Genomic DNA, 27,767 nt, shown 5'->3' with positions numbered 1-27,767 from the left:
CGCTCCAAACCTTATACAACTACACCTGGTGGATTTAGAGCAACTAGAAGAAGTAGCGAACAAAGAGAAAGCCAAAAAGATGATGGAGGTACAAGGTATTAATATTCCTTTTGCAAAACTAGAAACTCTAGTGATGCTTGAATTGCCTGCGGTGAAGAGCATCTACTGGACTCCCCTGCCGTTTCCATGTCTGAGGGAAATGTACATAGAACAGTGTCCGAAACTAGCAAAGCTTCCGCTCGATTCCAGAAGCGTAGCTGAAGTTGAAAGGTTTGTCATACAATACTCACCCGAAAATTGGATAGGACGGGTTGAATGGGAGGACGAAGTCACGAGACTCCGTTTCCTGCCATCACGTAGAATCGTATATCTCCCTCTCCTCTCCTCTCTCCGTTCTCATTTCCAAATATTTTATTTCCAAAACTGAAACCTTTTCTTTGGTTGGTTTATAGGAAGACAACCCTGGTAGGCATGTTGGTTTCCGATGAACCACCAAACCGCATCTCTGTCTCAATACTGCACTGTTCAAAACTATCAGATGTTACTCTCCTTTTATTTTTGCTTCCTCTCTGTCAGTTTTTTTGTATCAAACTTCCTTTTTTTTCTGCAAACGTTGTGGTTGTGTTTTGGAGTGTGAGTGTGTGTTCATTGTAATGTATGATACTTCAAGTGGGAAGCAAAAGAAATGTCTCGTTATCCATAAGATGGTGTATGAAAATCCTAACCATAAGATGGGTGTTATCTTCTGACATTTTTTCGAATAAATAAAAAATGGGCGGGTGCCACCTTAATGGGAAAATATCAACGGCTGGATTTGTTAACTCCGATCAACTGTTGCTGAGGAAAAAATAAAATGCAATCCACTTTGCAATCTCCTCCTTCTGCAACTCTCTTTGCTTCGTTCCAAGTACAATCTCTCTGTTTCTTTGCTATCTTTCATTCTTCAACAGCATTATGTGTACATATGTTTCTCTCTGTTTATGTTATTTCAAATGTATGCGATCTTTGAACCGCACAGCAGGGACGATTTTCTAAACAATGAGCTAGATGCTGTATCAGCTTTTAGCGAGATTGGTTCCTGATTCTTGCTATTCACAATCTAATATTGCTATTACAGGTACCACTGAATGGATGTCTGTATCTATACTCTATCTTAAGTATATCTTATTCTTGCTATTCACATCTAATATTGCACTAATTTAACATCAGCGTTGCTCAAGCTGCAGCAGCTACCCAATCTAATATTGGGCTCGTAACCATTCAGGAGATACAAAGATTGAAACTTCTACCAAATCCGGAGAAGATTCCAGTTTGTCCTTGGTGAAAAGATCATAATCCTCACTCTCAGGTTGTGGCTGCTGCTTTCCGAAACAAACAGCCCCTGCTTTGACCATCAAGATTCTTGTTCCATTCTTACTCTCAGTGTAATCCTCACTCTCAGGTTGATTATGTCATTGCTTCATTAAAGGTACTGCAATCTCCCAAAGACTCACCTGCCAGTTAGATGTGAGACTTGGGGTACAAGTTAGCTGACCTAAATCAATCGTGTGTTGTTTTGGTCTGAAACTTGTGGCTACCAATATGTGATCTTCTGCATCCACAAAAACTTATGTGTGAACCAAATGATAAGTAGTACGAAGACAAAGGAAGAGGATGAACATTAACTGTGTCCGTCTCAGTCATATACATTATCTGATCTCTATCAACCTCTTAATGTCAAAATTCTATAATTTAGTAATTTGCACACAAGCACAAACGTACATTTCAATTATTTAGTATAATAATTATCTTCAGAATTTTACATATACATATATATATATATATATATCGTGAATTTAGGTGTTGACTAAAGTATATTGAATTAAGCTCAATCATTTTTTTTCTATATGATTGCGCTTCTCTTTCAACGACGTGTGTGATTGTAAATTGTTCTCGGTTCGTATCATTACGAATAAAAACAATGGAATAGTTCGACTTCAATGTGATTTCATTACAGACTCGAATAATTTCTGTGAAATGGAGTGATTGACTGATTGCATATCCTTCTGAATTATTGAAGGATAATTATCATTAGTTTAGAAAAAAACATTTTACGAAATTTTTAAGGTTCTCAAAACATAACATTCTCGGACCATGGTTTTCATTTTTCTAGAATTATTGTTTAGCAACAAATTATACAAGGAGACATGGCACGTTATGTCTGCCAAAACCTATCGGTCTTTTACATGTGGATCTAGTTTTCGGACATCCAACAATCATACAAATTATCTTGTCTTTTCCAACTTGGTGTTTTAACGTAAAAGAGTGCAAAATCCTTTGAGATGTGTTTGCATTTTATACCCTTACAGAATTGTAGACTAAGATTTTTACCAACATAGTATGAGACCATTTTAACTCAAGATAATAGATCTTATCGGTAATATTAGTTTCAAGTTAATATTACCGAACAAAAATTAGGGTTTCTTCTTGTATGCTCAGTTAACTTCAACAAAAAATAGTTTGAGAACGAAAATTTTATTAACAAAATAAAAAAATGAGAACGTGAATGGAATAAGAGTTAAGAGAGACAAAATAATTAAATTTCAGATCTTACTAGTTTGTAAGGTTGACAAAAAAAAAGCTTTCAATCTCCAATCCCACATGCAATTGATCTGTGGCTTGAATAGGTTTCACGTGTTGTAATAATTGTTTATTCTTCTTATAATCGGTGTTGGTTCATTTCTTATCATAATTATTGGACATGGGTTCCTCCTCCTGGGCTCTGTTGTGATTGAGACAATGTATTATTTAATGTGCTTGACCAAACTAACAGTGGTGTTAGAGCATTTCTTACCACCACTGAAGTTCTTAGCACTATTAAATTATTATTTTTTTAAATTTTTTTGAATAGTCGGTGGAATAATATGTTTTATTTTGAAAAAAAAAATTCATTCTCGACTCAACACGGAAAAAAAATTCCTCTTGACGAAACGGCGTATTACATGAACAATTGAAAAATGATTTAATTGAAAATATTTGGAACAAATTTGGTGTTGAAGAATAATAATTATTGTGTCTTTATATTTAATCATGCAATAAATAAAAAAAATTCACATGTTTTAAAATTTATAATAAACTCTAATCAAAATTGTATGTCCAATAGTGTTCTTTAATTTGGAGTTCTTAAGAATAAAAAATATTAAATTTTAAAACATGTAAAATTAAATTTTTTATTTATTGCATGATTAAATATAAAGATACAATAATTATTAATCTTCGTCACCAAATTTGTTCCAAATATTTTCAATTAAATTATTTTTCAATTGTTCATGTATACGCCGTTTCGTCGAGAGGAAATTTTTTTCTCGTGTTGAGTCGAGAATGAAAAGTTTTTTTTTCAAAACAAAACACATTACTCCACCGATCCAATCAAACGATGCCACGTCTCTAAGGACCAAATCTTTATAATCTTTACCTAAGGACCAATCTTTATCTAACTTAGATTTTATAATATTATTGTACTCATATTAATCTAGGACTAAGTGCTAAAGATTCGTGATAAATCCCGTTGCGGATGCTCTTAAATGTGTATTTTAAATTCTTAACTATCCTTTCCCAATGGAACTGAAACCAACTCTCTTAATTTTTTCTCCACCGGCCAAATCAAATCAATGGTTCAAAACTACTTAGCTGTTTTTAGTTTTTACTGGTCAATAAACTTTTGTTTTATGTTGGATCGAGTTAAATGTTAACGTGTTTCGAGCTTATTTGTTGTCTTAAAAGAAAAAGAGTTTTAGTTTAGCAGTTAAACTTGACTAGTAGTTGGCCGGTTATGTTTTCGTGTTTCTCGTGTCTCTCTAATTCTCTAGTATAAATTATTCGTAACTAGTGATTTTCCGGCGCGTAGGATTCGTATGTTATACTTTTACATAAATTTATAAATTATTATATGGTCTTAACAAATAAAATATGTTAAATATGAAAATAAAATATATTAAAAATTATATTTTCTGATCTTTTTTATAGTGGTTAGTGACCGTAGTACATTACTTTATCTGAAGTTGTTTAGTTCAAAGTGTAACAGCATAAGTGGTTGTTACTAATCGATTTAATAAAAATAGAATAAAAAGCCGATAGTCATAACAAAATTAATTTAGTTGAAATTTAAACATAAAACAAAGTTGATGTTTTATATAGAGAACATAACTATATATGAACTATAAAACTTTTACTAATATATTAGTTCAAAAAATAGAAAGATGGAATACGTTTCAAATTTTATATATTTTATAAAAAATAAGGGTGAAGTGTCAATTTTTGGTAAAATAATTGGTGAGTATCTAATATATATTTTTAAAATTACCATGTTGACTTTTAAAATATAGAAGTGCGAGTTATATGTGTTACTTTGATTTTAAGGTCTCTTAAAAAGATGTATCTTAAAATAAGAAACATAAAATTATTTTCTATATTAATTTTGTTATAATGGAAGATTTTGTGTGTGTTCATAACGAAATTCTTGTTTGTCCACCCTTATTTAGAATATCAACGAATCTTAATATGTCTAAATATGTTTTTTTATCTAAAAACTATAAATGGTTCCTAAACTCCTCTATTTAATGGACAACTTCTATTTTAACCAGAATGGAACAATTTCACCAAATCTTCCTAGTAAAAAGTCAATTTGTTAATTAGTAAATGAGATGTTAGCATCTATAACGATCAAGAGAAAGACAATTTCTAACTATCTGTGACATTCGGGCTTGCTGATTTGTTGCATTTAGTAACAATAAATGGTTAGTGTGGTGCAAAAGATTAATGGTGAAGATGGTGTGTAGTTTACATCAATTTTAAATAACTTTAGCAACCAGACAATATTTTTAAATTTCTCTCAGATTGGAAGTAATGATTCTTTTTTTAGTTAAGTTTTAAGAGTATATTAATCATGTTCATGATTTTTAAAATGTAAACACGGACAGCATGCATCAGAGAAGTTATTGGTTTCTTTTCACAGTGTAACATGGAAAGATACCATAGAGTTTATGTGTCAATACCAATAGACTAAATATTAGTCTTTTGGACTTGAATCGCCATCAATTACTAAACATTATTAGAGTGGGATGAATGGAATTTCTAGATTGATTATATGACAGTTACGTCAATTGCGTTAAAGAAGGAGATCACAGAGGATCCATTCTCCATCGTCAACATCAAATACAAAGAAACCCTATAACCAGTGTTTTGACACTCGACCCGGACATTGAACCGGACGATTTACCGGGTCTCTGGATCATTGGATCAACCGTGGATGAACCGCGGTTTAGTAAATGAATTAGTTTTATTATATAATAATATATTAGCTATGAAAATAAATATATAAAGACTAAAGTTAATATTTTAAATGTTTTCAAACATAAAGTAATAGTTTGGATATGTATCTATTTTATGTTTAATTTTTTTTGAAAATACTTAACTTTAATTTCCATTTTTTGTATTTATGTTTGACATACAAAATGCCATGTGGCATTCTCCTTTTAATAATTAAAATATTTCTCAACTTTATTTAATGTGTTTTAGTGTTAATTGTGATTAGGTGTTAATTTATTTTTGTTATTGACAATTTATTACAATTATATTTTAATTTTGGATTGGAAGTTTAATTTATTATGAATTTTATGTCTTGATTTTTTTTAGATTTCATAACTCTTATGTTATATATTTTTTAAATACTTTAAACTATTTCTTAATATTTTAAATGTTCTCAAACATAAAGTAATAGTTTGGATATGTATCTATTTTATGTTTAAAAAATTTGAAAATAATTAACTTTAATTTCCATTTTTGTATTTATATTTGACATACAAAATATTAAGAAATAGTTTAAAGTATTTTAAAAAAATATGTAACATAAGAGTTATGAAATCTAAAAAAAAATCAAGACATAAAATTCATAATAAATTAAACTTCCAATCCAAAATTAAAACATCATTGTAATAAATTGTCAATAACAAAAATAAATTAACACCTAATGGCATTTTTCCCCCCAAAAAAGATTAAAAAACTCAACTTTTTAAACTATTTCTTAATATTTTAAATGTTTTCAAACATAAAGTAATAGTTTGGATATGTATCTATTTTATGTTTAAAAAAATTTGAAAATACTTAACTTTAATTTCCATTTTTGTATTTATATTTAATATACAAAATATTAAGAAATAGTTTAAAGTATTTAAAAAAAATATGTAACATAAGAGTTATGAAATCTAAAAAAAATCAAGACATAAAATTTATAATAAATTAAACTTCCAATCCAAAATTAAAACATCATTATAATAAATTGTCAATAACAAAAATAAATTAACACCTAATCACAATTAACACTAAAACACATTAAATAAAGTTAAGAAATATTTTAATTATTAAAAGGAGAATGCCACATGGCATTTTTTCCCCTAAGAAAATAAAAAACTCAACTTTATTAGTATATATTCGATATTAACTGATGCCTTTAAGTTGGTAATATCAATGCTTTCATGCTGACCAAAGAAATTAAAAGTTTGTGATATCAAATATTACACGGAAATAAAAATCTTCGAAGAAGGCAAATAGGAATTACAGCTATATTTTCAAAGAAGTGAATATGATGTATTTGTACATGTTACAACGTATGCCGACCTTGACACTAAACACACCCTGCATATATATATAACCATTTTTGCCAACAGATAACCGTGAAACTAACATCTCCAGTTAAATGAAAATGTAATGGACTTAGTAATGAAATATATTCCAACCAAGTGCTCGTAGCTTGGTGGTAAAGGAGGTACAGATGTACTGTCCGCCACCCGGATTCGAGCCTTGGCCACAACGGATTTAACATCCTTTCCGTTGGGGCGCTGGACCCCCTTCGGGGAGATAGTTGGGAATGTGGCTGCCCAGATACCAGAGTTATAAAAAAAAAAAAAAAAAAAATATTCCTCACTAGTGATTATCTATGCCTTGGTCGAGATTTAAACACATCTCCAATTATGAATTCTACAGAAGAGGTTGACAATTCAATGTATAACTCATATCATTGTCATAAGTCGTACTCATTCAACCAAAGGGACTAATTAACAGATATGAACGAATACAATTGTTTTCCTTTGAAATTCCTTTTTCTTTATTTCAATTTTGAGAAATTTTACTACTATATGTTTACCTTTCATGGGCTAATTCATTGTAGAATGAAAAACAAAATTTATAATAGAAATACATAAAAATGATTTAGACACTGCATTATTACTGCAGATAGACCAATCTCTTTTACTTTGACATTCATTGGCTAATTCATTGTAAAATGAAAAACAAAATTTATAATAGAAATAAGTAAAAATGATTTAGACACTGCACATTATTACTACAGATAGACCAATCTCTTTTACTTTTTGACATTCGTACACATTTCTCTTTCTTCCAGCGAAGCAGGAAGACATAAATCTTCACTTAATTTTATTTTTATTTTCCGGCCCTATTATAAATAGGGGATTTAGAAAAGCTCGTGCATCCAAATCTCAAACACAAGGAAAAAAACTCGAAAACAGAAAAAAAAACAATGGCTAGCTCCGATGCACTCTTGCCAATCTCCGCCAGAGAAGAGGACCCATTATTATCCGACGTGTCAAGATCCGACCGGAATGCGGAAACCCATCGCAGTAGAAGACCCGTTAAAGGTCTCCTCGCCGTCTCATTTGGGCTTTTGTTTATCGCCTTTTATGTCGCTCTCATCGCCACACACGACGGATCTCGTAGATCCAACGACCCTAAACTCGAAAGCAATGAAACATCGACGTCAACGTCACGTGCACACCTCGCAGGCGTGTCGGAGAAAAGCAATGGTCAGTTGTTGAAGCTTTCCGGTGTCCGGAATGCGGTGGCGTTCGCCTGGAACAACAGTGTGTTGTCATGGCAACGAACGGCGTTTCATTTCCAACCTGAACAGAATTGGATGAACGGTATGTGAAAATTTTGTTTAAAAAAAGTTGATTTTAATTATCTGTTAATTTGGTTGAAAAAGTCTTTCCTCTTTTTGTTACACATTCAAAGAATATTCATTCTTCCCCTTTTCACGGATATAGTTCCTTTTCCATAATATGGGAGGGAATATTAAAATCTTCAAATTTCCAAATTATTCAACAGTGATTGATTCATTCAAATCTATCAAAATTAATTCTGAGAACGTTATATAGTTTTTTTTTTTTTGAGAAAGCGAGAACGTTATATATATAGTTGATCATATGATCTTGTGCTAATTAGTCTCTAATTTTGTTCTAATATTTCTGCTTGTTCTTTTGTTTTCTTCTTCCTCCGTTTATCCAATACGATGTTGCTCAATTGGAAATCTGGGCTTTTCTTTCTGCAGATCCTAACGGTATGTTTCACTTTCCTTTCTTTTCTGTTTATTTTAATTTTGCAAAAATGAATTTCACTTACCGTAAAGTATGTTTATCTTAATACAGAACACTTCCTCTGTACCAATTTAAGTGATGTTTAAGATTTTTACACAATTATTAAAAAAATATAAATTTTTATGCATTTTATCTTGGTTATATAAAAATCACATTAAATAAAACAAGTTTAACCAATAACAAAATAGTGCATGATTTGGTGATTGGTCACAAAATTTGAATGACATTTAAATTTATCTAGAATAATGAGAACATCATATATTATGAAACAAAATAAAAATCTTAAAACTTCACTTAAAGTGGAACGGAGCGAGTATGAAATTTAAAAGAAATAATTGGAGGGACAAGAAGTAGTGGATCACATAGCGTCATCACACACAATCCACGTTATAGCCAAAGGCTCACTGACAAAATCAGAACAGCGTTACCTCACAACCAATAGCAAGAAATTATATTTTAGTTTAAACTGATTTTGCCACTTCATATCTCACATGAGATCCACATGCTGAAGAGATTGAACAAATCACTGGTTGCCACATAAAAGTTATCTCGATTGATAAATCCTTATGAATGCAAAGTTTCGATCTTATCTCAAATTGATTAATGCCAGTGGGGGTATACAAAGAACTTTGTCGAATACTAAACTAAACTATGCTATTTCGATTTGATAGCTAGAACTTTGTCGTCTACGTAAACTCTCACTATTTCGGGGTTCTATTCATTTTGACCCTTATAAAATGTTTTTGCGTTTTGTCCAGGTCCATTATTCTACAAAGGATGGTACCATTTCTTCTACCAGTATAACCCAAATGCAGCCGTATGGGGTGATATTGTTTGGGGCCATGCCGTGTCTAAGGACCTAATCCATTGGGTCCATTTGCCCATAGCGATGGTTGCTGACCAATGGTATGATGCCAATGGTGTCTGGACAGGCTCAGCCACATTCCTCGATGATGGCTCTATCGTCATGTTGTACACTGGTTCCACCGACAAATCCGTTCAGGTATGTACACTCGAAAGATTTTAAGACAACATTCAATTTTTAAAAGTGTTGAAACAAAATCAAAATAACAGTTTCAAAACAGTGAAGTCATATATAGAGCTATATTATCAAATCTAGTAAAGTACTTATTTACTCTAAAATATTATAGCTCTTGAAACTCTAATAAGAATAAAACTTAAAGTAATATATTACCATAATACTATTTTCCTAACGACACAACCTAAGAAAAATGGGTGAATCCGGTGATATTTATATATAAGTATATGTGTAGTGAACATGTGATAATTATAATATAGTTTTTGAAATTATTACTGCACACAATATTTGACGCCAGCCTATTATTTAGATTGTTTTTATGAACTGTTAGGAAAATTAATTTCTTGACAAAAAAACTGCTAGGAAAATAGTAGAGGTAATGAGTTATACAGCCAGATTTTGGTAAATTAGTTTTCGAACATGTAAATTAGGTTTAAGGATATTGTATTAACTATAATAATTATATAATATTTTCAGGTCCAAAATCTTGCATACCCTGAGGACCTCAACGACCCACTCCTAGTGAAATGGGTCAAGTACTCAGGCAATCCTGTTCTCGTACCTCCGCCAGATATTCTCCCCAAGGACTTCCGTGACCCGACGACTGCATGGAAGACATCAGCTGGAAAATGGCGGATCACAATTGGTTCCAAGATCAACAAAACCGGAATCTCACTCGTGTACGACACGACCGACTTCAAGACTTACGAGAAACACGACACATTGTTGCACAAGGTTCCAAACACGGGGATGTGGGAGTGTGTTGACTTCTATCCAGTGTCTAAGACCGCGGTCAATGGGCTCGACACATCGGTCAACGGACCAAATGTAAAGCACATCGTGAAGGCTAGCATGGACGACACCAGGTTTGATCATTATGCTGTTGGAACGTATTTTGATTCGAACGGAACATGGATCCCAGATGATCCTACTATCGATGTTGGGATGAGTGCTAGTTTGAGATATGATTACGGAAAGTTCTATGCTTCAAAGACGTTTTATGACCAAAACAAGGGTCGGAGAATCTTGTGGAGTTGGATTGGTGAATCCGACAGTGAGGCTGCTGACGTACAAAAGGGCTGGTCTTCTCTTCAGGTATGTTCTGTTTCCTTGATGTAACGTGCTGTTAAAGTTAGGTCTTGTTTTGCTATAGTTGCTTGTTGTCCAAGGTAGGGCTAAAAGTTTTGTTTATACAATTATTAATTAGGGTATCCCAAGAACCGTCGTTCTCGACACAAAGACTGGGAAGAACTTGGTCCAGTGGCCAGTGGAAGAAATAGAATCTCTTAGATTAAGCAGCAAGCAATTTGATATGGAAGTCGGTCCCGGTTCAGTGGTACCGGTCGATGTGGATACCGCAACTCAGCTAGACATCGAAGCAGAGTTCGAGATCAAGAAAGAGTTTCTTGACAAAATCCTTGGAGATGCTTCGGTTGCGGCTGAGGCTGAGGAGTTTAGCTGCCAGAAGAGCGGTGGCTCCACCGTCCGTGGTGCGTTAGGACCGTTTGGATTCTCGGTTCTCGCCGATAAGAGCTTGTCGGAGCAAACTCCGGTTTACTTCTATGTGGCTAAAGGAAAAGATTCTAAGCTCAAAACTTTCTTCTGCACAGACACTTCAAGGTATTATTCTCTTAAAAATATTATAAAAGTAATGTCTAACCGTAGTATAGTAGTATTAGATTATGAAATATAACATTTTTTTTGTAACAGGTCAACTTTTGCCAACGATGTCGTTAAGCCGATTTATGGTAGTTCTGTACCGGTTCTTAGAGGAGAGAAATTGACCATGAGAATATTGGTAAATTTACTGAATCAATATAATTTTATATATACTTTTGAAATATAATTTCATAATATATACAATGTGGACTGAAATACTTTATCTATTTTAAAATAGGTGGATCATTCCATCGTAGAAGGATTCGCACAAGGTGGAAGAACATGTATAACCTCAAGGGTATATCCAACAAAAGCCATCTACGGAGCAGCTAAGCTTTTTGTATTCAACAATGCTATTGATGCGACTGTTACGGCGTCGTTCAAAGTTTGGCAAATGAACAGTGCTTTTATTCACCCTTACTCTGAGGAAGTCGTCCGCGCTATCTCCAGCACCTGATTATACACCCATTATTACCTCCAGCAATTTATTTCGATTTTGTAGATTTACTTGTAATAAATATTTGTTTTATCCGTTCTTTTACCATTTTAGCCGTTGTTTAATTACATTCGAGTTTCATATTTGATTCATCATCATACGTAAGAAAAATTTTAGCCAAAAAAAAAAAATCATACGTAAGAAAAAAAGGAGGTTCGTTAATGAAATGGAAGTAGTTGGGCCCCGATTGGCCAATATAATAAAAAAATAGAGCCGAACCTTTCGACAGGGTCAGAAGGTTTGGGAACAGAGCTTTTGTTAGACTCATCGTCAAAGAAATAGTTGTCACTGTTCGTCTTCTTGCTACTGCAATGCGTTCTCTTCAGTACTTCCCCTCCGTCTCAATTTCCTTCAGAACACAAAAAGACGTGAATACCCCTCTCATGCCTCGTGTATCTCCCATTATTAGAACCCGTAGTTATCCTCTACCCTTGAGGGCAGCGACGTCGACTGCTGAAATTCCCCCTAACGCCGTTCGCCGGAAAACAGACAGCAACTGGAGAGGAGGGTTCAGTCTCGGCGTAGACTTAGGGTTGTCGAAGACAGGAATCGCACTCAGTAAAGGCTACACCTTTCGTCCTCTCACGGTAACTTTCGAAACTCCTCGATCTCTGGCCTTTTTTACGTTATCTTTAAAAGGTTTAGTGAAAGTGATGATGTGATTTTGGGTGTTAGGTTTTGAAATCGAGAGGGCAGAAGCTCGAGACTAGGCTGTTGGAAATTGCAGAAGAAGAGGTATGATTTCGAAACGTTTCTTAGTAGTGGGAAGTGATTTGATTGGAAGTGGGTTTTGTAGGAGGTTGATGAGTTCATAATTGGGTTGCCGAGATCTTCCGACGGGAAAGAGACGGTTCAGTCTAATAAAGTTCGATCTGTCGCTGGACGGCTTGCGGTTCAAGCAGCCGAGAGGTGAAGCATACTCACTCACACACAAACATAGATCAAAGTTGTGAACTTTATGGTTTTTTTTTTTCAGGGGTTGGAGGGTTTATGTATTGGATGAACATGGGACATCATCAGAAGCTTCAGACAGAATGATTGTAATGTTAGTTCCTCTCCTCGTTCTCTATCTCTTCTTGGTTTACTTGTGCGTGGATGATTTGAACCTGATGATGTTTGGGACGTTCTGTTCTTCTAGGGGACTTGGCAAGAGTGAAAGGCAGAACAGAGAAGACGCATACGCTGCTGTGGTAAGGCAATGAGAACACCATCTTGAGTAGTATCTGTGGTTCCTTATCTAGTCTTGTTATGTTACAGATATTGTTGGAGAGGTATTTTTCGACACAAGGTCTAGGAGCCGAGATTATACTTCCCAAGAGTTTACACCTCCAAGAGAAGATCAAGAACACTGCACCTAAAGACCCTGACTTTTTACCTGGAAAGCTCGAAGAGTTTTACAGATTCTAGTGTAGTTTGCTATCGTTATCCTCCTTGTGTAACACCTGCCATTTCAATGGTTTGATTTGTTAATGCAGACATCAGTAAATAAACACAACAAATAAGTTTTATCTGCCTGTGATCTTGTTAGTTCCTCTGCCAAAAGATCCCATTTTTTCCTCTGTTTTACAAGTCAGAACAGAGTAAAGTAAATGGTGAACAAAAAGTGACAGACGTGTACACATCTAAACCAACCAAAGTGGATGATGGAACTCTTTCACACGTGCGAGATTTATATCTTGTTTTATGAAGTTGAATGTATCAAATCTCTACTCTGCAAAGTTTAAACCTTAAGCAATGGCTCTCTCTTCGCTCTCTCCTCTGCCCATGAAGTCACTTGACACTACACGATCCTCATCTCCCGTCTCCTCAAGGTCTCTTTACCATGTTCCGAGATACCCATTGAGGCGTCTACAGCTAATCTCCCGTTCAAAACCAGAACGAGATTCATCAAGTTCTAGGTGAGACTCGAACACTTCCATCACAAAAAAAAACAGAGTCTTTAAGATCCCCTGTTCTCGCAAAGTTTGGATTTTTAGAAACTTATGGCGTTTAATTGTTGTTTGAAAAGGGAAGATTGTTGCTCCGGTAGAGAATCGAATACGTGGAAGAGGTTTTTGTCAGGAGCATTAGCAGCGGCTGTGATAGTCTCGAGCTCAGGGTTTCCAGCAATGGCAGATCTTAACAAGTTCGAGGCGGATATACGTGGCGAGTTTGGTATAGGATCAGCTGCTCAGTTTGGTTCTGCTGATCTCAGGTATAACATAAACGGTTCTTGTCTGAAATGTTTTGCATCAAATCTTTAGAGAAGTTTCACTTGGCTGAGTGAGATGAACACTGTTTTTGTTTTTTGCAGCAAAACAGTTCACTCCAACGAAAATTTCAGGTAAGTATATCAAGAAACCATCAATGTGAAGAAGCAATTTAATGTTCTGAATCATGTGTACTGGTTTACTGATATCGTTGCAGAAGAGCCAACTTCACTTCTGCAGATATGAGAGAGTCTGATTTTAGTGGTTCGACCTTCAACGGCGCCTATCTTGAGAAAGCAGTTGCATACAAAGCTAACTTCTCAGGTGACTATTCTCTCTCAGTTATGCTATCACTAAGCCCTTCCCTCTGCAGTAACTATGAGATGTTATGGTATTAGACTTATGAAAGAGAACAGATTCCACAAATAATATTCAGTTATTCAGATATGTTCTCCCTTGTACTAGAAATTTCTGAATTATCAGTTCCTTTGCCTCCACAAGCATTTTGACATTGTGTTTAATCCCACAACAGTTGCTCTCTTTGTTGCATCCTTAGCTTAGATCCATTGTAGTAGATGTTTCTCTCATCTTTGAAACACCATTGTCTTTCTTTTTAGAGCAATTTGGTCAACCTTGTTTAAGCATTTGAGTCCTTGACGATGTCTTTCTGAAAAGTACTATTTTTATTTATTTATTCTGCAGGTGCTGATTTGAGTGATACATTGATGGATCGGATGGTAAATGACATACACTATACTCTATATACATTACTTGCATATGAGGCATTCTCCTTTTCGGTTAAAGGAACGATTCTTCTATGGCAAACTTTAGGTGCTAAACGAGGCAAATCTGACAAATGCAATTCTTGTACGTTCGGTTCTAACCCGTAGTGACCTCGGTGGTGCCAAGATCGAAGGCGCTGACTTTAGTGACGCTGTGATTGATCTTCTTCAAAAACAGGTAACGTTTCACTCATCCGTAGCTGTCCATAAACATAAGCTGAATAAAGCGTTTCACTAGTGGTGCTCATAATTTTTGGTGTTTGAAGGCTCTGTGTAAATACGCAAACGGGACAAACCCATTGACTGGAGTGAGCACAAGGAAGTCTCTTGGCTGTGGAAATAGCAGGAGAAATGCATATGGCTCACCTTCGTCTCCTTTACTCAGTGCACCACCTCAACGTCTTCTCGGTCGTGATGGATTCTGCGATGAGAAGACCGGTCTTTGTGACGCCTCGTAGTTTCAGTCCGTTAAGATCATGTGTGTGGTTACAATGCAGATGTAATAACATTTGTTTCATAATATGTTGTGTTACATTAGTCGTGTATTGTATGTTTTATAGTAGTGAATTGTAAATGACCAGAAAGAGAGAAAATGGATGATACACTGAGTAAAGGAGACTATAATCACCTCTATGCAAGTGCAAATATATTTTGTTGAGGAAAGAGAGAGCATGGAACACATTTTAAAATGGTCTCATGATATAGAAAATATAGGAGTTGACAATTAAATAGTTCTTTTTGTAAGTGAATAACTGAATATATGTGCATACATACATTTCGAAGATTATTAAAAACTAGAATAATAATAAGAGACAATTGTCAATTAAAAAGAAATATTGGAGTTACATTTAGATTAGAGTTTATATGGTTAAATCATGTATCGAGTACAAGTATATATGCATGGATACGCAAGGTATATATATGCATATAATATAAGTTGAATAATGTTGTAAAAATCAAACAAAGAAAATATAAATCTGTACCATCATCATCATCTACACTTGATTAGTGTTCGTGTGAACGTATATAGATAGATATATGTATATATGCATTTTATATGATATAGCCTTCTCTTTCTGCTCACTTCCATAGATCAATCTGACAACTCGAAGAAGTAGAAGCAGCATATTCTTCTCCCATGTCTGAAACCCTTTTCTGATCTTTTTCTTCATCAACTTGGTGCTCTAGGTTGCTTGTGTCTTTGGCATTGTTCTGTAGAGAGGCAGAAGCTGTGTCGGCCTCATCGTTGCTTAGCTGAGAAGCAACAAATTTATCAAGAGCTCTCCAGTCCGTGACTTTTTCCATCGTTTGCTCGTTCCCTCCATTCATGTATAGAGAACTGAAGCTATGATTCCCTTGATTCAGTTGTTCCTCATGTGGGAGATTCGATTGCTGCAAGTTAGCAAGATCAGTGGAGTTGTTAACGTTGTTGCTTGTTCCGCAAGAAAGAGAGTTGCAGTTAATATTATCTAGTTGGATCTTAGAGCTTTCAAACTGAGGAAGCTGGAGGGGTGATAAATTAGATTCATGAAGAAAATGGTGATGTTGTACCAAGTGGTTGTATTGCAGTTCTAGCTCTTGCTTGCATTGCAAGTTAGGGCTGTTGAGAGCGTAAGCAGATGCATTAAGACCATATGGCAAAGGCTGTTGGTGCTGCTGATGATGATTGGGGATAAGCCGTCTTGGACCATTTGTCTCGAGCTCAGAGGCCATAAAAGAGAGCTGATCGTCATACCAATGTGAAGGCGATGAGTCGTAATCTCCCATTCGTCTAATAACTGCAGGCAATCTCTTCTTGAAAACTCTACACACAACCCACCCTTCTTCCTACAGCAAAATATCATATAATGGAATTAACTCAAATAGGTTTAGGAGAGAAGTTATGGTTTAGGGTTGATATAATACCTGAGGAATACCATTTTCATCTGTCTCTAAGCGGTATTCATGCATGATCCAATCAGATTTTTGTCCATTTGGGGCTCTCCCCATGTAGAACACAAGTGTTTTCCTCATGCCAATAAGACTATGCCTCAAGTATATAGCCTTATCTCTTCCTGTGGCTTTCCAAAACCCTGCTTTGGTTGCTCGATTGGTTCGAGTCCCTGTGGGGTACTTTTTGTCTTTATGGCTAAAGAAATACCAATCACTCTGCTCCTCATGTCCAATTTTGCACAACTCTATTTTCAGAAAGGAATGATATCAGTCTTTTTTTGAAGAAAAAATCCTAGGAAATTACAAAAGATAATGTGGTTTGGCAAACCTAGAAGATCCCATGGTTCAATCTTGTAAAGATCAATGTCTTTTATGAAATCAATTTCTATTCTCTTGGATGCAACTTTTTTCCTCAAGTAGTAGTCTACAAGTTCTTCGTCTGTTGGGTGAAATCTAAAACCCGGAGGGACGTGGGAAAACGTATTCATCTTTGCGTCTTCTTGATGAACTAATAACATGTTTATAAGACAATTAATAATTACCAAACAAATTGAAAACAAAATAATGGAGTTACAAAAATAAGATACTATGTTATATCTAGTTATACTAATTACTTAATTATGTGATTTTGATTATGATTATGCGTCTTAAATACCGTCTTTGCTTAGTCTAAAAGAGAAGAAATTCTATATTTATAATTTGATAGAACTACTGTCGCACATTCATTGATCACAAGAACTTTCTTTTGGTACATATATGATACATGAACTAACATATGATGACAGTTAAGTTGATATAATTAGATGCATGCATTTCAAATTTATATTCGCTAGATCGATTAGTTTGAGCAAAATTCTGCTTTAGTTTTTTTTTTTGAGCAAAATTCTGCTTTAGTATATTGCTTCATTTGTATAACACTAGCGTGGATATTAACCACATGTAAGTATATATAACCAAACAAGTTCAGAAGGTGAAAGAGGAGAACACTCTTTATATTGTTGTATATAATCCTATAAAAAAATATTTTACACAAAAGATAACTGGTTAGTTGTTAAATTTATTTAAATTAATATTTTAGATTTACATGCTATTTTGCTTTGCTTGTAACATCAGCAAACATTGAGTATGATGAGATGATATGATGATGATAGTCAAGGTGATTGATGAAAATGATGATGATGATGAACGATCAAAGATTATTCAAAAGCAAAAACTTTACATAAACAAGAACAAAAACTCCGAAACTTATTTGTGAAGGTGAGGAATGGATATTGAATAAAAAGTTGACAGAAAATTAGGGTTTTACCTGAAGAAACTCTAGATATAAGATGATTTAGCTGAAACCTATAAACAAAACTTTATATTTTTGGATATTTTTATGCGCTTTTCACCAGAAGTTGAACTCTCCAGCGCAAGACAAGAGAGAGAGGGAGGGATCTCTTAAAGAACAATGGACAAGATTTGACAGTGCTCCTCGGGAATAGGTTACTGAAAAGAGATATCAGATCCCGAGAGAGAAACAAAGAGAAAATGAATGATAGAAAGAATGAGAAAAGGAGAAAGAGAGTAGGGTTAAATAAAGAAGATCAATGGATGAAGAAAAGAAGGAGAGCGCACACAAGACACATAACAAAAGATGACAACCGTGTCCTAATAATCTATTGTATTTTACTTCGTACTCTCTCTTTCCCCATCAATCATACTTTCTCTCTCTCTCTCTGAGTCCTCTTGCATCTAGAGAGAGAAAGAGAGAAGAGACTTTATTTGTTGCAAAAGCTTGGGGTGAAAAGAGAGAGGAGAACAAGGGGGAAAGCAAGATTTAGAGAGAGATAAAGAGGTGGCAACATCAATTACCACTCACCAGCTCTTGATGGATATGCTTGATCGTCAATATTAAGGTTCTTTTTTGTTTGTCCTCACATTAAGCTTATTTTCTTGGCTTTATAGTTTGGACTTATTTTATGTCCAACGATGTTTTACATCCTAGATAAAAGCAAATCAAATAGTTATGAACAAAAAGATATTGCTAGGTCTATAGTATATATATGTTTACGAAAAATATATACCTTATTCAATCCAGTGTTAATAAGTTTGTATATACAACAAATACCAAAAGCCAAATCATTGATATGTGTATATATTACGTAAATATTGAAATGATCAAAGATAGGATACATTCAATGAGTAATTCTATGATTCTTGATGACCCTGAGATTATATACATTCACATGGTTAAATTTTAGTAAAATATACGTATACTTATTTTTAGTAGAATTACATTTCTTACAAATAGTACATTCACTGTGGTATCGATGAATTATCAAGTCTTGTATTTCATGATACAATTTTCTCATAGCATTTTATTTTTCAATTGGAAAAAGAAAAACGCGTTGTATATGACTATGTATCAGACGATATTATATTTTTGTAATGAAAGGTGATCAATTTGATTTCTATCTTGGGGATTACATAACACTCGAAAGGAAAATGACATAGGCACTTTTATTAATAATAGAATACACGATTTCAAGAAGTTGAACCCAAAACGGGAGAAAGGATGTGCAATTATATCCTTGATGATCATAAAAAAAGTTTTTATTATAAATATAACTCACAATAATCAAAATGATCAAAATATTTTATTAAAGAGGTAAATAGACTATTATACCTCTAAGATTAATTAATATAGATTTTTTAGGTTTTAAATTTGAGGGATGGGATTGAGGCTTACAATTTTTAAAAATAAATAAATACTTAACATTAAAAAATAATAATAATAATTTCATAAATAATTTTTGAATTTCAAAATAACCTTTTTAAAAAATTCCAAAATTTCTAATTCAAAAACTTATGATTCGAAAACTATAATTTTTTTTTGTTTAAATAGTTATTTATATTTATATATTTATAAGGTAAAAAGATATAAGAGTATTTCCAAGAGCAACCTTATATTTGAGGTTTGAGGGTATTTCTCTGATGATAAACTTTAAATAAACCTTAAAAGTTTTAGATTTTTACATTATAGTCTTTGCATTAAACAAAAATCAAATAAAAGCTTAATAATCTTATAACAACTAAAAACGTACAGTAAAAAGAATTGTAAACAATATTTATTAGTAAAGTATTACATTCTAATAGCATATTACATATAAATAAAATAATTACAACGAAATCATTTTTACGAAAAAACATATTATTATTCATTATTATTATTTCTACAATGCTCTCATATATATATATGAACAAGTAGTGTATTTCAAAATGATAAATGAGTTTCTTTATTTTTTGTAGATTATTACCTAAAAATTGTCGAAATCAAATATTTTTGTTTATTGCTACTTCAACTTGTACAAGAAAGAATCATAAAGAAAAGAACTCAAAACAACAACCACCTCCAAGTGCATCAATTTTTTATGGACAATTTTTTTGTGATATGGGAGATTCGGGATCTAAGTTTACCTGACTGTTATTATAATTATAATATTTAGCTTATTTATGTAGGTTTATTTTATGCATTTTTACATGTTGTTTTTATATTAACTTATTTGATGTAATATTATCTTGTATAATATTTATTTAATATTATTAAAATAATTTGATTTTGTTTTTGTTTAAAATTTTATATATTTATTTAAATATATATGTAAAAATTAAATTTATAATAATATATATAAAATACATAAAATATATAAAGTGAACAGACTAAAATGATAAATAAGAAGTTATCAAGAATATTTAAAAGATATAAAAATACAAGAACCGAAAAATATGAAACCTCGAATATAAGATTTTGTACCGTGAAACCACAAATATAATGTTTTCACTATATAAAATTTTATAATTTAATATTTTGATGTTACTTTTTTTTTTTTTTTGCTAAATGGTAAATGTCATTACTATGAATGATGATTTGGTTACAAGAAGCTTGCAGCCACAGCCTGCTTTGACAGCCGGTTTGATTTTTAGGGACCGCAAAAAGTTTAAAAAAATCCCTAAAAACCTAAGAATTAAATCCAAGCTTCCAAACATGGATAGCATGAAGTTAATAGATCAAACTAGAACAAGAAACAACATTTTAAAGCTCCCAATCCAATGCACTTCTTGTTTTGCACGGATTAACCAACAAGCAAGAGTATAGCTTAGAGTAAACTCAACCGAACACTCACCGAAGTGGCTCCAGCAGGCTTCAACGGCGGTGGCTGGCGAACACCCCGGCGCACCACTGGAGGAGGACGTCGACCGAGTAAACCACAGCTATCTCAACAGAAAACAAGAATGCAACCCCGAGCCAATACCGCAGAAACTGAAGCCCAAGTTACGGTCAAGCGTGGACGGTCTAAGCTGGCTCCCTCCGGCCACGCGACACATAAGAACGGCAAGGACGTCGATGTTACATCAGAGCGACTGTTGGAGCAAAGGAACAAGGGAATGAAGCACAGAAGGAGTATTAAACTCCTTGAAAAACAGACGATACAATTGGTAAAAGAAGGCTCCGGCTAGATGCAATTGACTCCTTGACTTCAGGTTGTCCTCAAAACCTTACTGAACAAAGACCGGGAGCAAGAAGAGGAACTAAACGATTACCGTAAGATCGTCATGGTTGTTGGGTCTTGAACTAAAACAGAGGTCCTCAGTGGTACATCTCACTACCACCTTTCACTCATACAGAGAGGAGGAGCTCTACGAAACCTTGGAGCATGCCGTTAGAGGAAGCTGACTGGAGCGAGACAACGAGGCAGGAACAGGAACGGCAGCGACGCATCCGTTGCTCCAGCAGGTCTCGGATCTCAGATCTGACCCAGATCGAGCGCAGTCAGTTTCTACCGAAAGATCCAAGGCTCCCATTGATAACGCTGACTCGACTAGCCTCGCCGGAGTTCCAGAAGAACCAGAGACGCCTCTGATATCTGACTATCCGGAGGAAGATTTCTCCGAATCCAGAAGACCGAGCAAAGAAGATAGACAAAGATAGCAGAACCAAGAGGATGAGATGGAGATGGACATTGCGGGAAGAAAGTGGTCCCTCTCTCACCGCCCAACGGCGCCGGAGAGGCTTGGTGAAGATGACGATTCGAAAGCAAGGGTGATTAGGGTTGAGAGAAAACTTTAGGGGCGCGTTGGGTCACGCGCGTTTTATCTCTTCAAATTACTATAATGGGGTTTTATGTGTTTGATGATACTTTTGGAGTATATAAATTTTTAAATTTGCAGCTTTAAAGTTGTTTTTAAAGATGTTCCAAGAGCCTTTTGGTTTTGTAATGAAATTTGTTTTTGTTATTTTTCTCATTGTGTGCTATTTTTATGAAAAACATATTTTAGGATCATTTGAGAGAATTTCTTTTCTTTTTACAAGATGCATTTGTGTCACATAAAACAGAACTATTGTTAAATTATTTTCATCTCTTATTATTTTTATTAAGAAAAAAAAGAGAACATCGAAAAAAAAAGACGAGTGTTCCTTAGGGTTTGTATTGTGCAATTTGTTTTTTTTTTTTTTTTTTTTTTGAAACAATTCTGTAAAACTAGTCAGCTTAGTCAGCCCTTTCTCAAAAAAAAAAAAAAACTCTAGTCAGCTGAGTTGATCTCGGCGGGTAAGGGCCGAAGCAGATCCCTGGTAAAACTGTGACTCAGTGACTGACCACACAAAATTTAACTGAAAACAGCTACGAGTTTGGCGGGTTTAAGTGGAACGCCGGACCCACAAAACGGAATGATGTGCTGACGTGGCAAATGCTGGTCCGGCGTGAGTGAGTCCTCTATCATTAGAGTCACGTTTGGTGTTGCAGGCGGGTTGGTCGCGCGGGTCCCACTCCGTTTTCCGTTCTCTTAAACCCTCGTAAATTTTGTTTACCTTGTCAAATTAACAATTATACAATATATACTTGTATATTTTTTGTATACTCTACAATTTACGGTCTATGTATAAACTAAACACGACATATCGTTATACTTAGATTTCCAACAACGATGCGAAAAATCCCTTACAAAAAATGTGCGACTTATGAACTTCGGAGACATGTTTGTCTTGCATGCCTTCGTTCTAGAATTCTAGCATTTATTCGTAAATATTTAAATTAATAATAACCTGATATTTTCATATTATATGTTTTCCATAATATAAGTTTGATTTTCACTTTTTTATCAAAAAGGGTTTGATTCTCTATAATTCAAATCGCATTATGGAGTGGAAATATATGTCAAAATGTCTTCCAAGTTTAACGACCGAGGAAAAAAACCTCCGCATATAATTCTCTTCTAGTATTTATTCACTACTGTTAAATTATGTAATAAACACATTTTATTCATCTAAGAAAATATAAGCACAATGAAAATGGTTTCCCCTGTTAACTGTATCAATATAATGTAATCATTGAAGTATTTAACTAATTAACTAACCAACTAACATGATATATTTTTAAAATGCATATTGGGTAAGTTCTATTTAGAATATAGGTAGAGTTTGTGTTTAGGTGAGCATATCAAATATCGGATGGTTATGCGGCTGATGTTAGGGACTTCGGGGCAAAGATTTGGTGTCTAAGTTAATTAAACAGCAATAAAGAATTACAAAATAAAGTAACAGAAAGGAAATTGGAAAGATTTGTTTATGTAGATAGTTTTTTTTTTTTGCTTTTGTGTGTTGCTGAAACGAAGCATAGAAGTGAAGCATAAGTAAAGACCGTGATCCAAAAGTGTCATTTTTGGTCCTGCTTCGCCTCTTGTCCATTAGCTATTTGATATTGAAATAAAATTATATTAAGTAATTCCACACTTTCACTCTACATACGAAAAATGTGTGTGTTTTGTGAACTTTTAGTAAAAAGGTGTCTCGCGTTCACTAGTTGATTACTAGAATATAATGGTCGGTACTAATGCATAAATTATTGACAGTTTCATCAAATTATTTTCTTCTGAGGCACAGCTAATGTATGGATATCCTAATATAACTTTAGGTTTGGATAGGTGAATGGTGAGCTCTCATTGGGCCACCTACCATAAGTTGAATATAAAAATAAGATTAAAATACTATTTTCCATGATCGAATCCAAGTTTATACGTTACAATTAACTCAAAAATGGTCAATATAATATTTTTACCTAGATCCTGCTGAAATTGCAAGTTACCACTCTGAATATTATAATAAAGCTATTTATATTTTTGGATTCTAGAAGAACAACTTCCATGAATATCTATTGGCAGTACTATTTTTTATTTTATAGAAATGGTAGCACACTAATTAAAAAAAAGAATCAAGTTTATCCAACAAAAAAAAAAGTTGAGTGTATAAAAAACCTTCAAGACAACTAATTATACTATCCTATAATCTATATACGCATGGGCAAGGTGGCAGAATTTTTTATTAAATCTAAAAATATAGTTACCTGCAAAAACATCCTGCCACTATGTAACTTCCTTTATAACCTACAATGATTACCATGACACATTAAGTAAGTATAAGGCCTGATAAATTATTTAACTCTATATGTTATTGTATAACTGAAACTATTTTGAGCGGTCCAAGTCCGAGGCTTCAGTGTTAGGGTTTGGAGGGAGTTTGCGCATGAACACGTTGTATATATCCATTCGACGAGAAGATATATTTCTTTACAACTTGTCCCATAACCCTAAGTCCCTAATCATTACGAGAAGCTCTAAGAATTGAATCACGTGGGAAAGTTTGTTCCTTTTGTCAGTTTCTTATCACTTGTGGAAACACTTATTACATGTGAAATCACTTACATGTGAAAGATTCTACCAATATCTACTTAATGTTTGGTTTGATCTTACGGCTACCAATAGTTATGCTGTCGCTAGCCAGATGCCAAATCGGTATAGTTATTCAGCTAATTTACTAGAACTGAGACAGATCAAATATGAATCAAACATAAAAACGAAAAAATCTGCATCAACGCTACGCTGAATCTCTTATGGTATATCAAAAGGAGGACTAATTTCTTTGTGACATTTCTAATTTTCTAGTTATCAATAGTAATGATTATTGTGCTACCAGTAATATATATATATATATATATATTATATATATATGTGATATAAAAGCATGCATATGTGCAAAGAGAGATCAAATTTCTCAAATACTCTCTTGAAACTACTCTATTATTGGTTTTGTCAGATATTAGATGAGACTTTTAGTTTCAAAGTATATTCTGCCTCAGTAAATAAGTTATAGGCCCACCACTATTTGTAAATGTAATTATAATTGCACATTAAATTCCATGTTTTGTAGTGACAAAAAAAATTCCATGTTTTTGTTATGATCACATTAACTTTAATCTAAAACTAGATTTTGACCCGCGCTTTTTTGAAGCGCGGGAAGCGCGGGATATTTTACGATGAAAAATTTCACTAATAAATTTAACAAATATTTTGGTTATTTTAAAAGAGTATGTATTTAAATATTTTTTGCATTTAAATCAGTATTTTTAAATTCAACCTGATTGTGATTATACCGGTTAATCCGGAGATCTGACAATTCAATTTATGTTTTTAAAATATTCATATTAAAAAATCACTAAAACCCGAGACTAAACGATTGAACTGATGGATGACCGATATGTAATCTAATTGAATTTAAATTGTAATAGTTTCATAATTTGTAATCTTATAATCGAAATTTTTAAAGTTCACTATTTTGCAAATTTATGAAATTATGACGTTTCTACAAAATTTTAAAGAGAAAATGATAGATATAAAATAACTAAGATTAATTATCGTATTATTTGGAAACATTGATAGTAGTATAAAAATATATTGTTTGGAAACATTGATAGTAGTATAAATAAATAAGTATATTGTTTGGAAACATGGATAGTAGTATAAAGAAAGGAATATATTAGTGACTTAATGTATGTTTAACTATAAAGTATAAAGGTGTATTTAATTTAAAAACTTACAAAATAAATGTTAGGTCCAACAGAATGTTTCTGTTTTAATAAGATAGATCTAAATGAAAGGTTAAAACAATAATCTAAATGCATAACTTTAATCATTATACTATACACAGAACGATTAGTTATTTTCATGGGATATGAATCATCTGAATACAAAAATTACTGGTGTTATGCAGTTCGACCAATACTTACTCAAGGAACTCAACTAATAATGACCTCTAGTTAGTTTCGATTGTAATGTCACTGCTCATTGCAACAGATAAAATAAGCCCAATGAGATGCATATATCAGAGATTTTAATAATTTGGAACGGATATTTGATTTTCAGGAAAACATCATCAGCTAGCAACCATATGATATAATATATATTTTATCATTTGTATATTTATTATATAAGTTGACTGAAGAGCTGGTCATGGACACAGGATAGTCAAACATTGAAATGTGATTCTTAATTTTTTTTTGAAAAAGGTATAAAAAATAGACTTTTAAATTTATAAAAGATAATTTTATTGAAATATTTACTACATCGTTTACAATCTGCAAAATTTGGAGGCTATGCCTGGTTGACTGTATCATTATGTGTGGCTGTAACAGTCAACCATTTTGCAAAAACAAATATACACACCGCCCTCATGATTTCACAGTCGGCACCTCAGCTCAAGGCGTGTGACTAATAAATTTTTTTTTTTTTTTGACGAAAGGCTTTCGCGTGTGACTAATAATTACAAGTTATATTTTATTATATTTGTCCATTTTCATATACTTTTTAAAATGTGTGATGTTATAGAAATGGAGTTATGATTGCATTTTGGTTTATATGTCTTCTTCAGGACAAATAATACGAATTATAGCAGTCATCATAAGAAAAAGAAAATAAACACAAATTAAAAGAGACTCATGTTAAGAGGAAAAACGACATAAGTTTCTGCATGATGTATAAACAGTATACATGACCGACATAAAGTTAAGTGGATCGAAAAATAAGTCTAATAAAGCGCAGTAAAATGGTGAAATTTTACTATCCCAGCTCGCATGGGAGATTTAGAGAAGATATAAAAGAATATGCATGCCATAAAGAGAAATTGCCCAACTCTGCTTTGGCTCATAGGATACATTAAACCACTCCAAAGCTTTCAAATGCACAGAGCAAGAACGTTCTCTGAGCTAAATATGTATTCAAGATAAATATTTCTTTTTTTTTTAGACAACATAAAACTTCATTCAAAGAGAGGGTTTCATACAGAGTTCAAATAGGAAACAGAGCGAGTCTCGCCAACAAGTCTGCTCGAACATTACAGTTTCTCTGAATATGAGAGAAAAAGATAAAATCAAAGGAAAGGGATAGTGACTCGATATCCTTGAGAACTCCAAAAAGCTCCATAGGAAAAAACTTCGAGTTGATTGCTCTAACGAGCTGAATATTGTCAGATAAATATTTCATTTATATTCACATGTTTTGATGAAAGACGTATAAAGGAAGTCCGAAACGACGTTTATATATATAATACGTACGTAACGAAAATGAACTCTATAGAATCCATATGTAAATGTCTTAGTAACCAATAGACTTCCAAAATGAAATAAGACCAGACGATATTTCAGAGCAACTTGTGCAGGCAGTGCATAAACCAGTAGAGAGATTATCTTTTGCTGGAAGCCTGGAACGTTTTCCGAAAATTTAATTAAGGAAATTTATATTGGGAAAACATAACAGATTCCAAACACTGAAATGCATAGTCATCTAGAGTCCAGCTCGAGATGGACCTCGATTTGTATACCTTGTTTCACAAGCAATTGGTGTTTCTCAACTACTATGCTTAGTGATGGTTTCTTTAACAATGAAATGGTAAGGAATTCAATAGCAAGACAAGACCGCTGGATTTACTAACGTGTGAAGCTGCTTGATTAGCTACGTCTTGATCTGATGCCGCCATCATTTTAAAGGGTATGACATAGAAGAGTTGAAACCGTATTTTCTGTAATATCTCTCTCTAACTATTAGTGTAGAAAACCGTAATCAATATCGGTTAAATGTGGTTTAGTCTCAGGTCTATTTTATCTTGTAAACCAGTGACAAGCTCACTATATAAGTTCGATGTTGTACTCTTTTTCTACACTAATTAATACTAAACCTCTAATATTTATCTGGTATACAGTCGATTCCCCTTTGTACATATCATAATCTAGCTTCAACTGAACGTCTTAACCATGGTTTATTGAACTCGTGCTGCCATTGTTTCTCAAATAAACTAAATGGTTGTAAGATCACAAGAATTTCTCAAATCAACAATAACAAAATCGAACGGCCTTGTGGTCAACTGGCAGTGGACGG

General features: G+C 33.5%; 4 protein-coding genes across 6 annotated transcripts; 3 read left to right on the top strand and 1 right to left on the bottom strand.

Moving 5' to 3' along the window:
- Nucleotides 1–7,516: 7,516 nt before the first annotated feature.
- On the top strand, nt 7,517–11,703 carry LOC108856949 (acid beta-fructofuranosidase 4, vacuolar). The gene is made up of 7 exons (XM_018630855.2): nt 7,517–7,973; nt 8,381–8,389; nt 9,185–9,429; nt 9,943–10,560; nt 10,673–11,085; nt 11,176–11,263; nt 11,363–11,703. Exons 1-7 carry the CDS (start codon nt 7,574–7,576, stop codon nt 11,579–11,581), a joined length of 1,992 nt encoding a protein of 663 aa, XP_018486357.1. The 5' UTR covers nt 7,517–7,573; the 3' UTR covers nt 11,582–11,703.
- A 78-nt stretch (nt 11,704–11,781) lies between these two features.
- LOC108858753 (uncharacterized) lies at nt 11,782–13,134 on the top strand. The gene is made up of 7 exons (XM_056985850.1): nt 11,782–11,792; nt 11,832–12,207; nt 12,296–12,355; nt 12,417–12,529; nt 12,597–12,665; nt 12,759–12,810; nt 12,878–13,134. The coding sequence occupies exons 1-7, from the start codon at nt 11,782–11,784 to the stop codon at nt 13,025–13,027; spliced, it is 831 nt and encodes a 276-aa protein (XP_056841830.1). The 3' UTR covers nt 13,028–13,134.
- A 182-nt stretch (nt 13,135–13,316) lies between these two features.
- On the top strand, nt 13,317–15,222 carry LOC108805238 (thylakoid lumenal protein TL20.3, chloroplastic). Of its 2 annotated transcripts, none has more exons than XM_018577228.2 (7): nt 13,317–13,518; nt 13,629–13,814; nt 13,914–13,943; nt 14,027–14,133; nt 14,512–14,546; nt 14,641–14,769; nt 14,858–15,222. In XM_018577228.2, exons 1-7 carry the CDS (start codon nt 13,355–13,357, stop codon nt 15,047–15,049), a joined length of 843 nt encoding a protein of 280 aa, XP_018432730.1. In that variant the 5' UTR covers nt 13,317–13,354; the 3' UTR covers nt 15,050–15,222. The 2 variants fall into 2 exon arrangements, with proteins under 2 accessions (XP_018432730.1, XP_018432731.1); XM_018577229.2 differs by having other exon boundaries at nt 13,381–13,518; nt 13,634–13,814.
- Nucleotides 15,223–15,386: 164 nt separating this feature from the next.
- Nucleotides 15,387–18,305, bottom strand: LOC108805236 (NAC domain-containing protein 7). Of its 2 annotated transcripts, XM_018577227.2 has the most exons (5): nt 17,830–18,302; nt 16,852–17,031; nt 16,497–16,768; nt 16,143–16,418; nt 15,387–15,983 (listed from the first exon to the last, which is right to left on the bottom strand). In XM_018577227.2, the coding sequence occupies exons 2-5, from the start codon at nt 17,009–17,011 to the stop codon at nt 15,672–15,674; spliced, it is 1,020 nt and encodes a 339-aa protein (XP_018432729.1). In that variant the 5' UTR covers nt 17,012–17,031; nt 17,830–18,302; the 3' UTR covers nt 15,387–15,671. The 2 variants fall into 2 exon arrangements, with proteins under 2 accessions (XP_018432729.1, XP_018432728.1); XM_018577226.2 differs by having other exon boundaries at nt 15,387–16,418; nt 17,830–18,305.
- Between the last annotated feature and the right edge of the window lie 9,462 nt (nt 18,306–27,767).

This window comes from Raphanus sativus, chromosome 5 (assembly GCF_000801105.2).
Source record: "Raphanus sativus cultivar WK10039 chromosome 5, ASM80110v3, whole genome shotgun sequence".
Lineage (NCBI taxonomy): Eukaryota > Viridiplantae > Streptophyta > Magnoliopsida > Brassicales > Brassicaceae > Raphanus > Raphanus sativus.
The sequence above is the reverse complement of the archived record's forward strand: the minus strand, read 5'-3'. Positions and strand labels throughout refer to the sequence as shown.

Excerpts from the sequence above, each read along its gene's own strand:
- LOC108805238 (XM_018577228.2), top strand. The coding sequence starts at position 13,355 with ATGGCTCTCTCTTCGCTCTCTCCTCTGCCCATGAAGTCACTTGACACT. Across the intron at positions 13,815-13,913 it reads TTTGGTTCTGCTGATCTCAG|CAAAACAGTTCACTCCAACG; the intron begins GTATAACATAAA and ends TGTTTTTTGCAG. Across the intron at positions 13,944-14,026 it reads CACTCCAACGAAAATTTCAG|AAGAGCCAACTTCACTTCTG; the intron begins GTAAGTATATCA and ends ATATCGTTGCAG.
- LOC108856949 (XM_018630855.2), top strand. The coding sequence starts at position 7,574 with ATGGCTAGCTCCGATGCACTCTTGCCAATCTCCGCCAGAGAAGAGGAC. Across the intron at positions 10,561-10,672 it reads AGGGCTGGTCTTCTCTTCAG|GGTATCCCAAGAACCGTCGT; the intron begins GTATGTTCTGTT and ends ATTATTAATTAG. Across the intron at positions 11,086-11,175 it reads TTCTGCACAGACACTTCAAG|GTCAACTTTTGCCAACGATG; the intron begins GTATTATTCTCT and ends TTTTTGTAACAG.
- LOC108858753 (XM_056985850.1), top strand. Across the intron at positions 12,208-12,295 it reads ACACCTTTCGTCCTCTCACG|GTTTTGAAATCGAGAGGGCA; the intron begins GTAACTTTCGAA and ends TTTGGGTGTTAG. Across the intron at positions 12,811-12,877 it reads AAGACGCATACGCTGCTGTG|ATATTGTTGGAGAGGTATTT; the intron begins GTAAGGCAATGA and ends GTTATGTTACAG.
- LOC108805236 (XM_018577226.2), bottom strand. The coding sequence starts at position 17,011 with ATGAATACGTTTTCCCACGTCCCTCCGGGTTTTAGATTTCACCCAACA. Across the intron at positions 16,769-16,851 it reads TGAACCATGGGATCTTCTAG|AGTTGTGCAAAATTGGACAT; the intron begins GTTTGCCAAACC and ends TTCTGAAAATAG. Across the intron at positions 16,419-16,496 it reads ATGAAAATGGTATTCCTCAG|GAAGAAGGGTGGGTTGTGTG; the intron begins GTATTATATCAA and ends ATTTTGCTGTAG.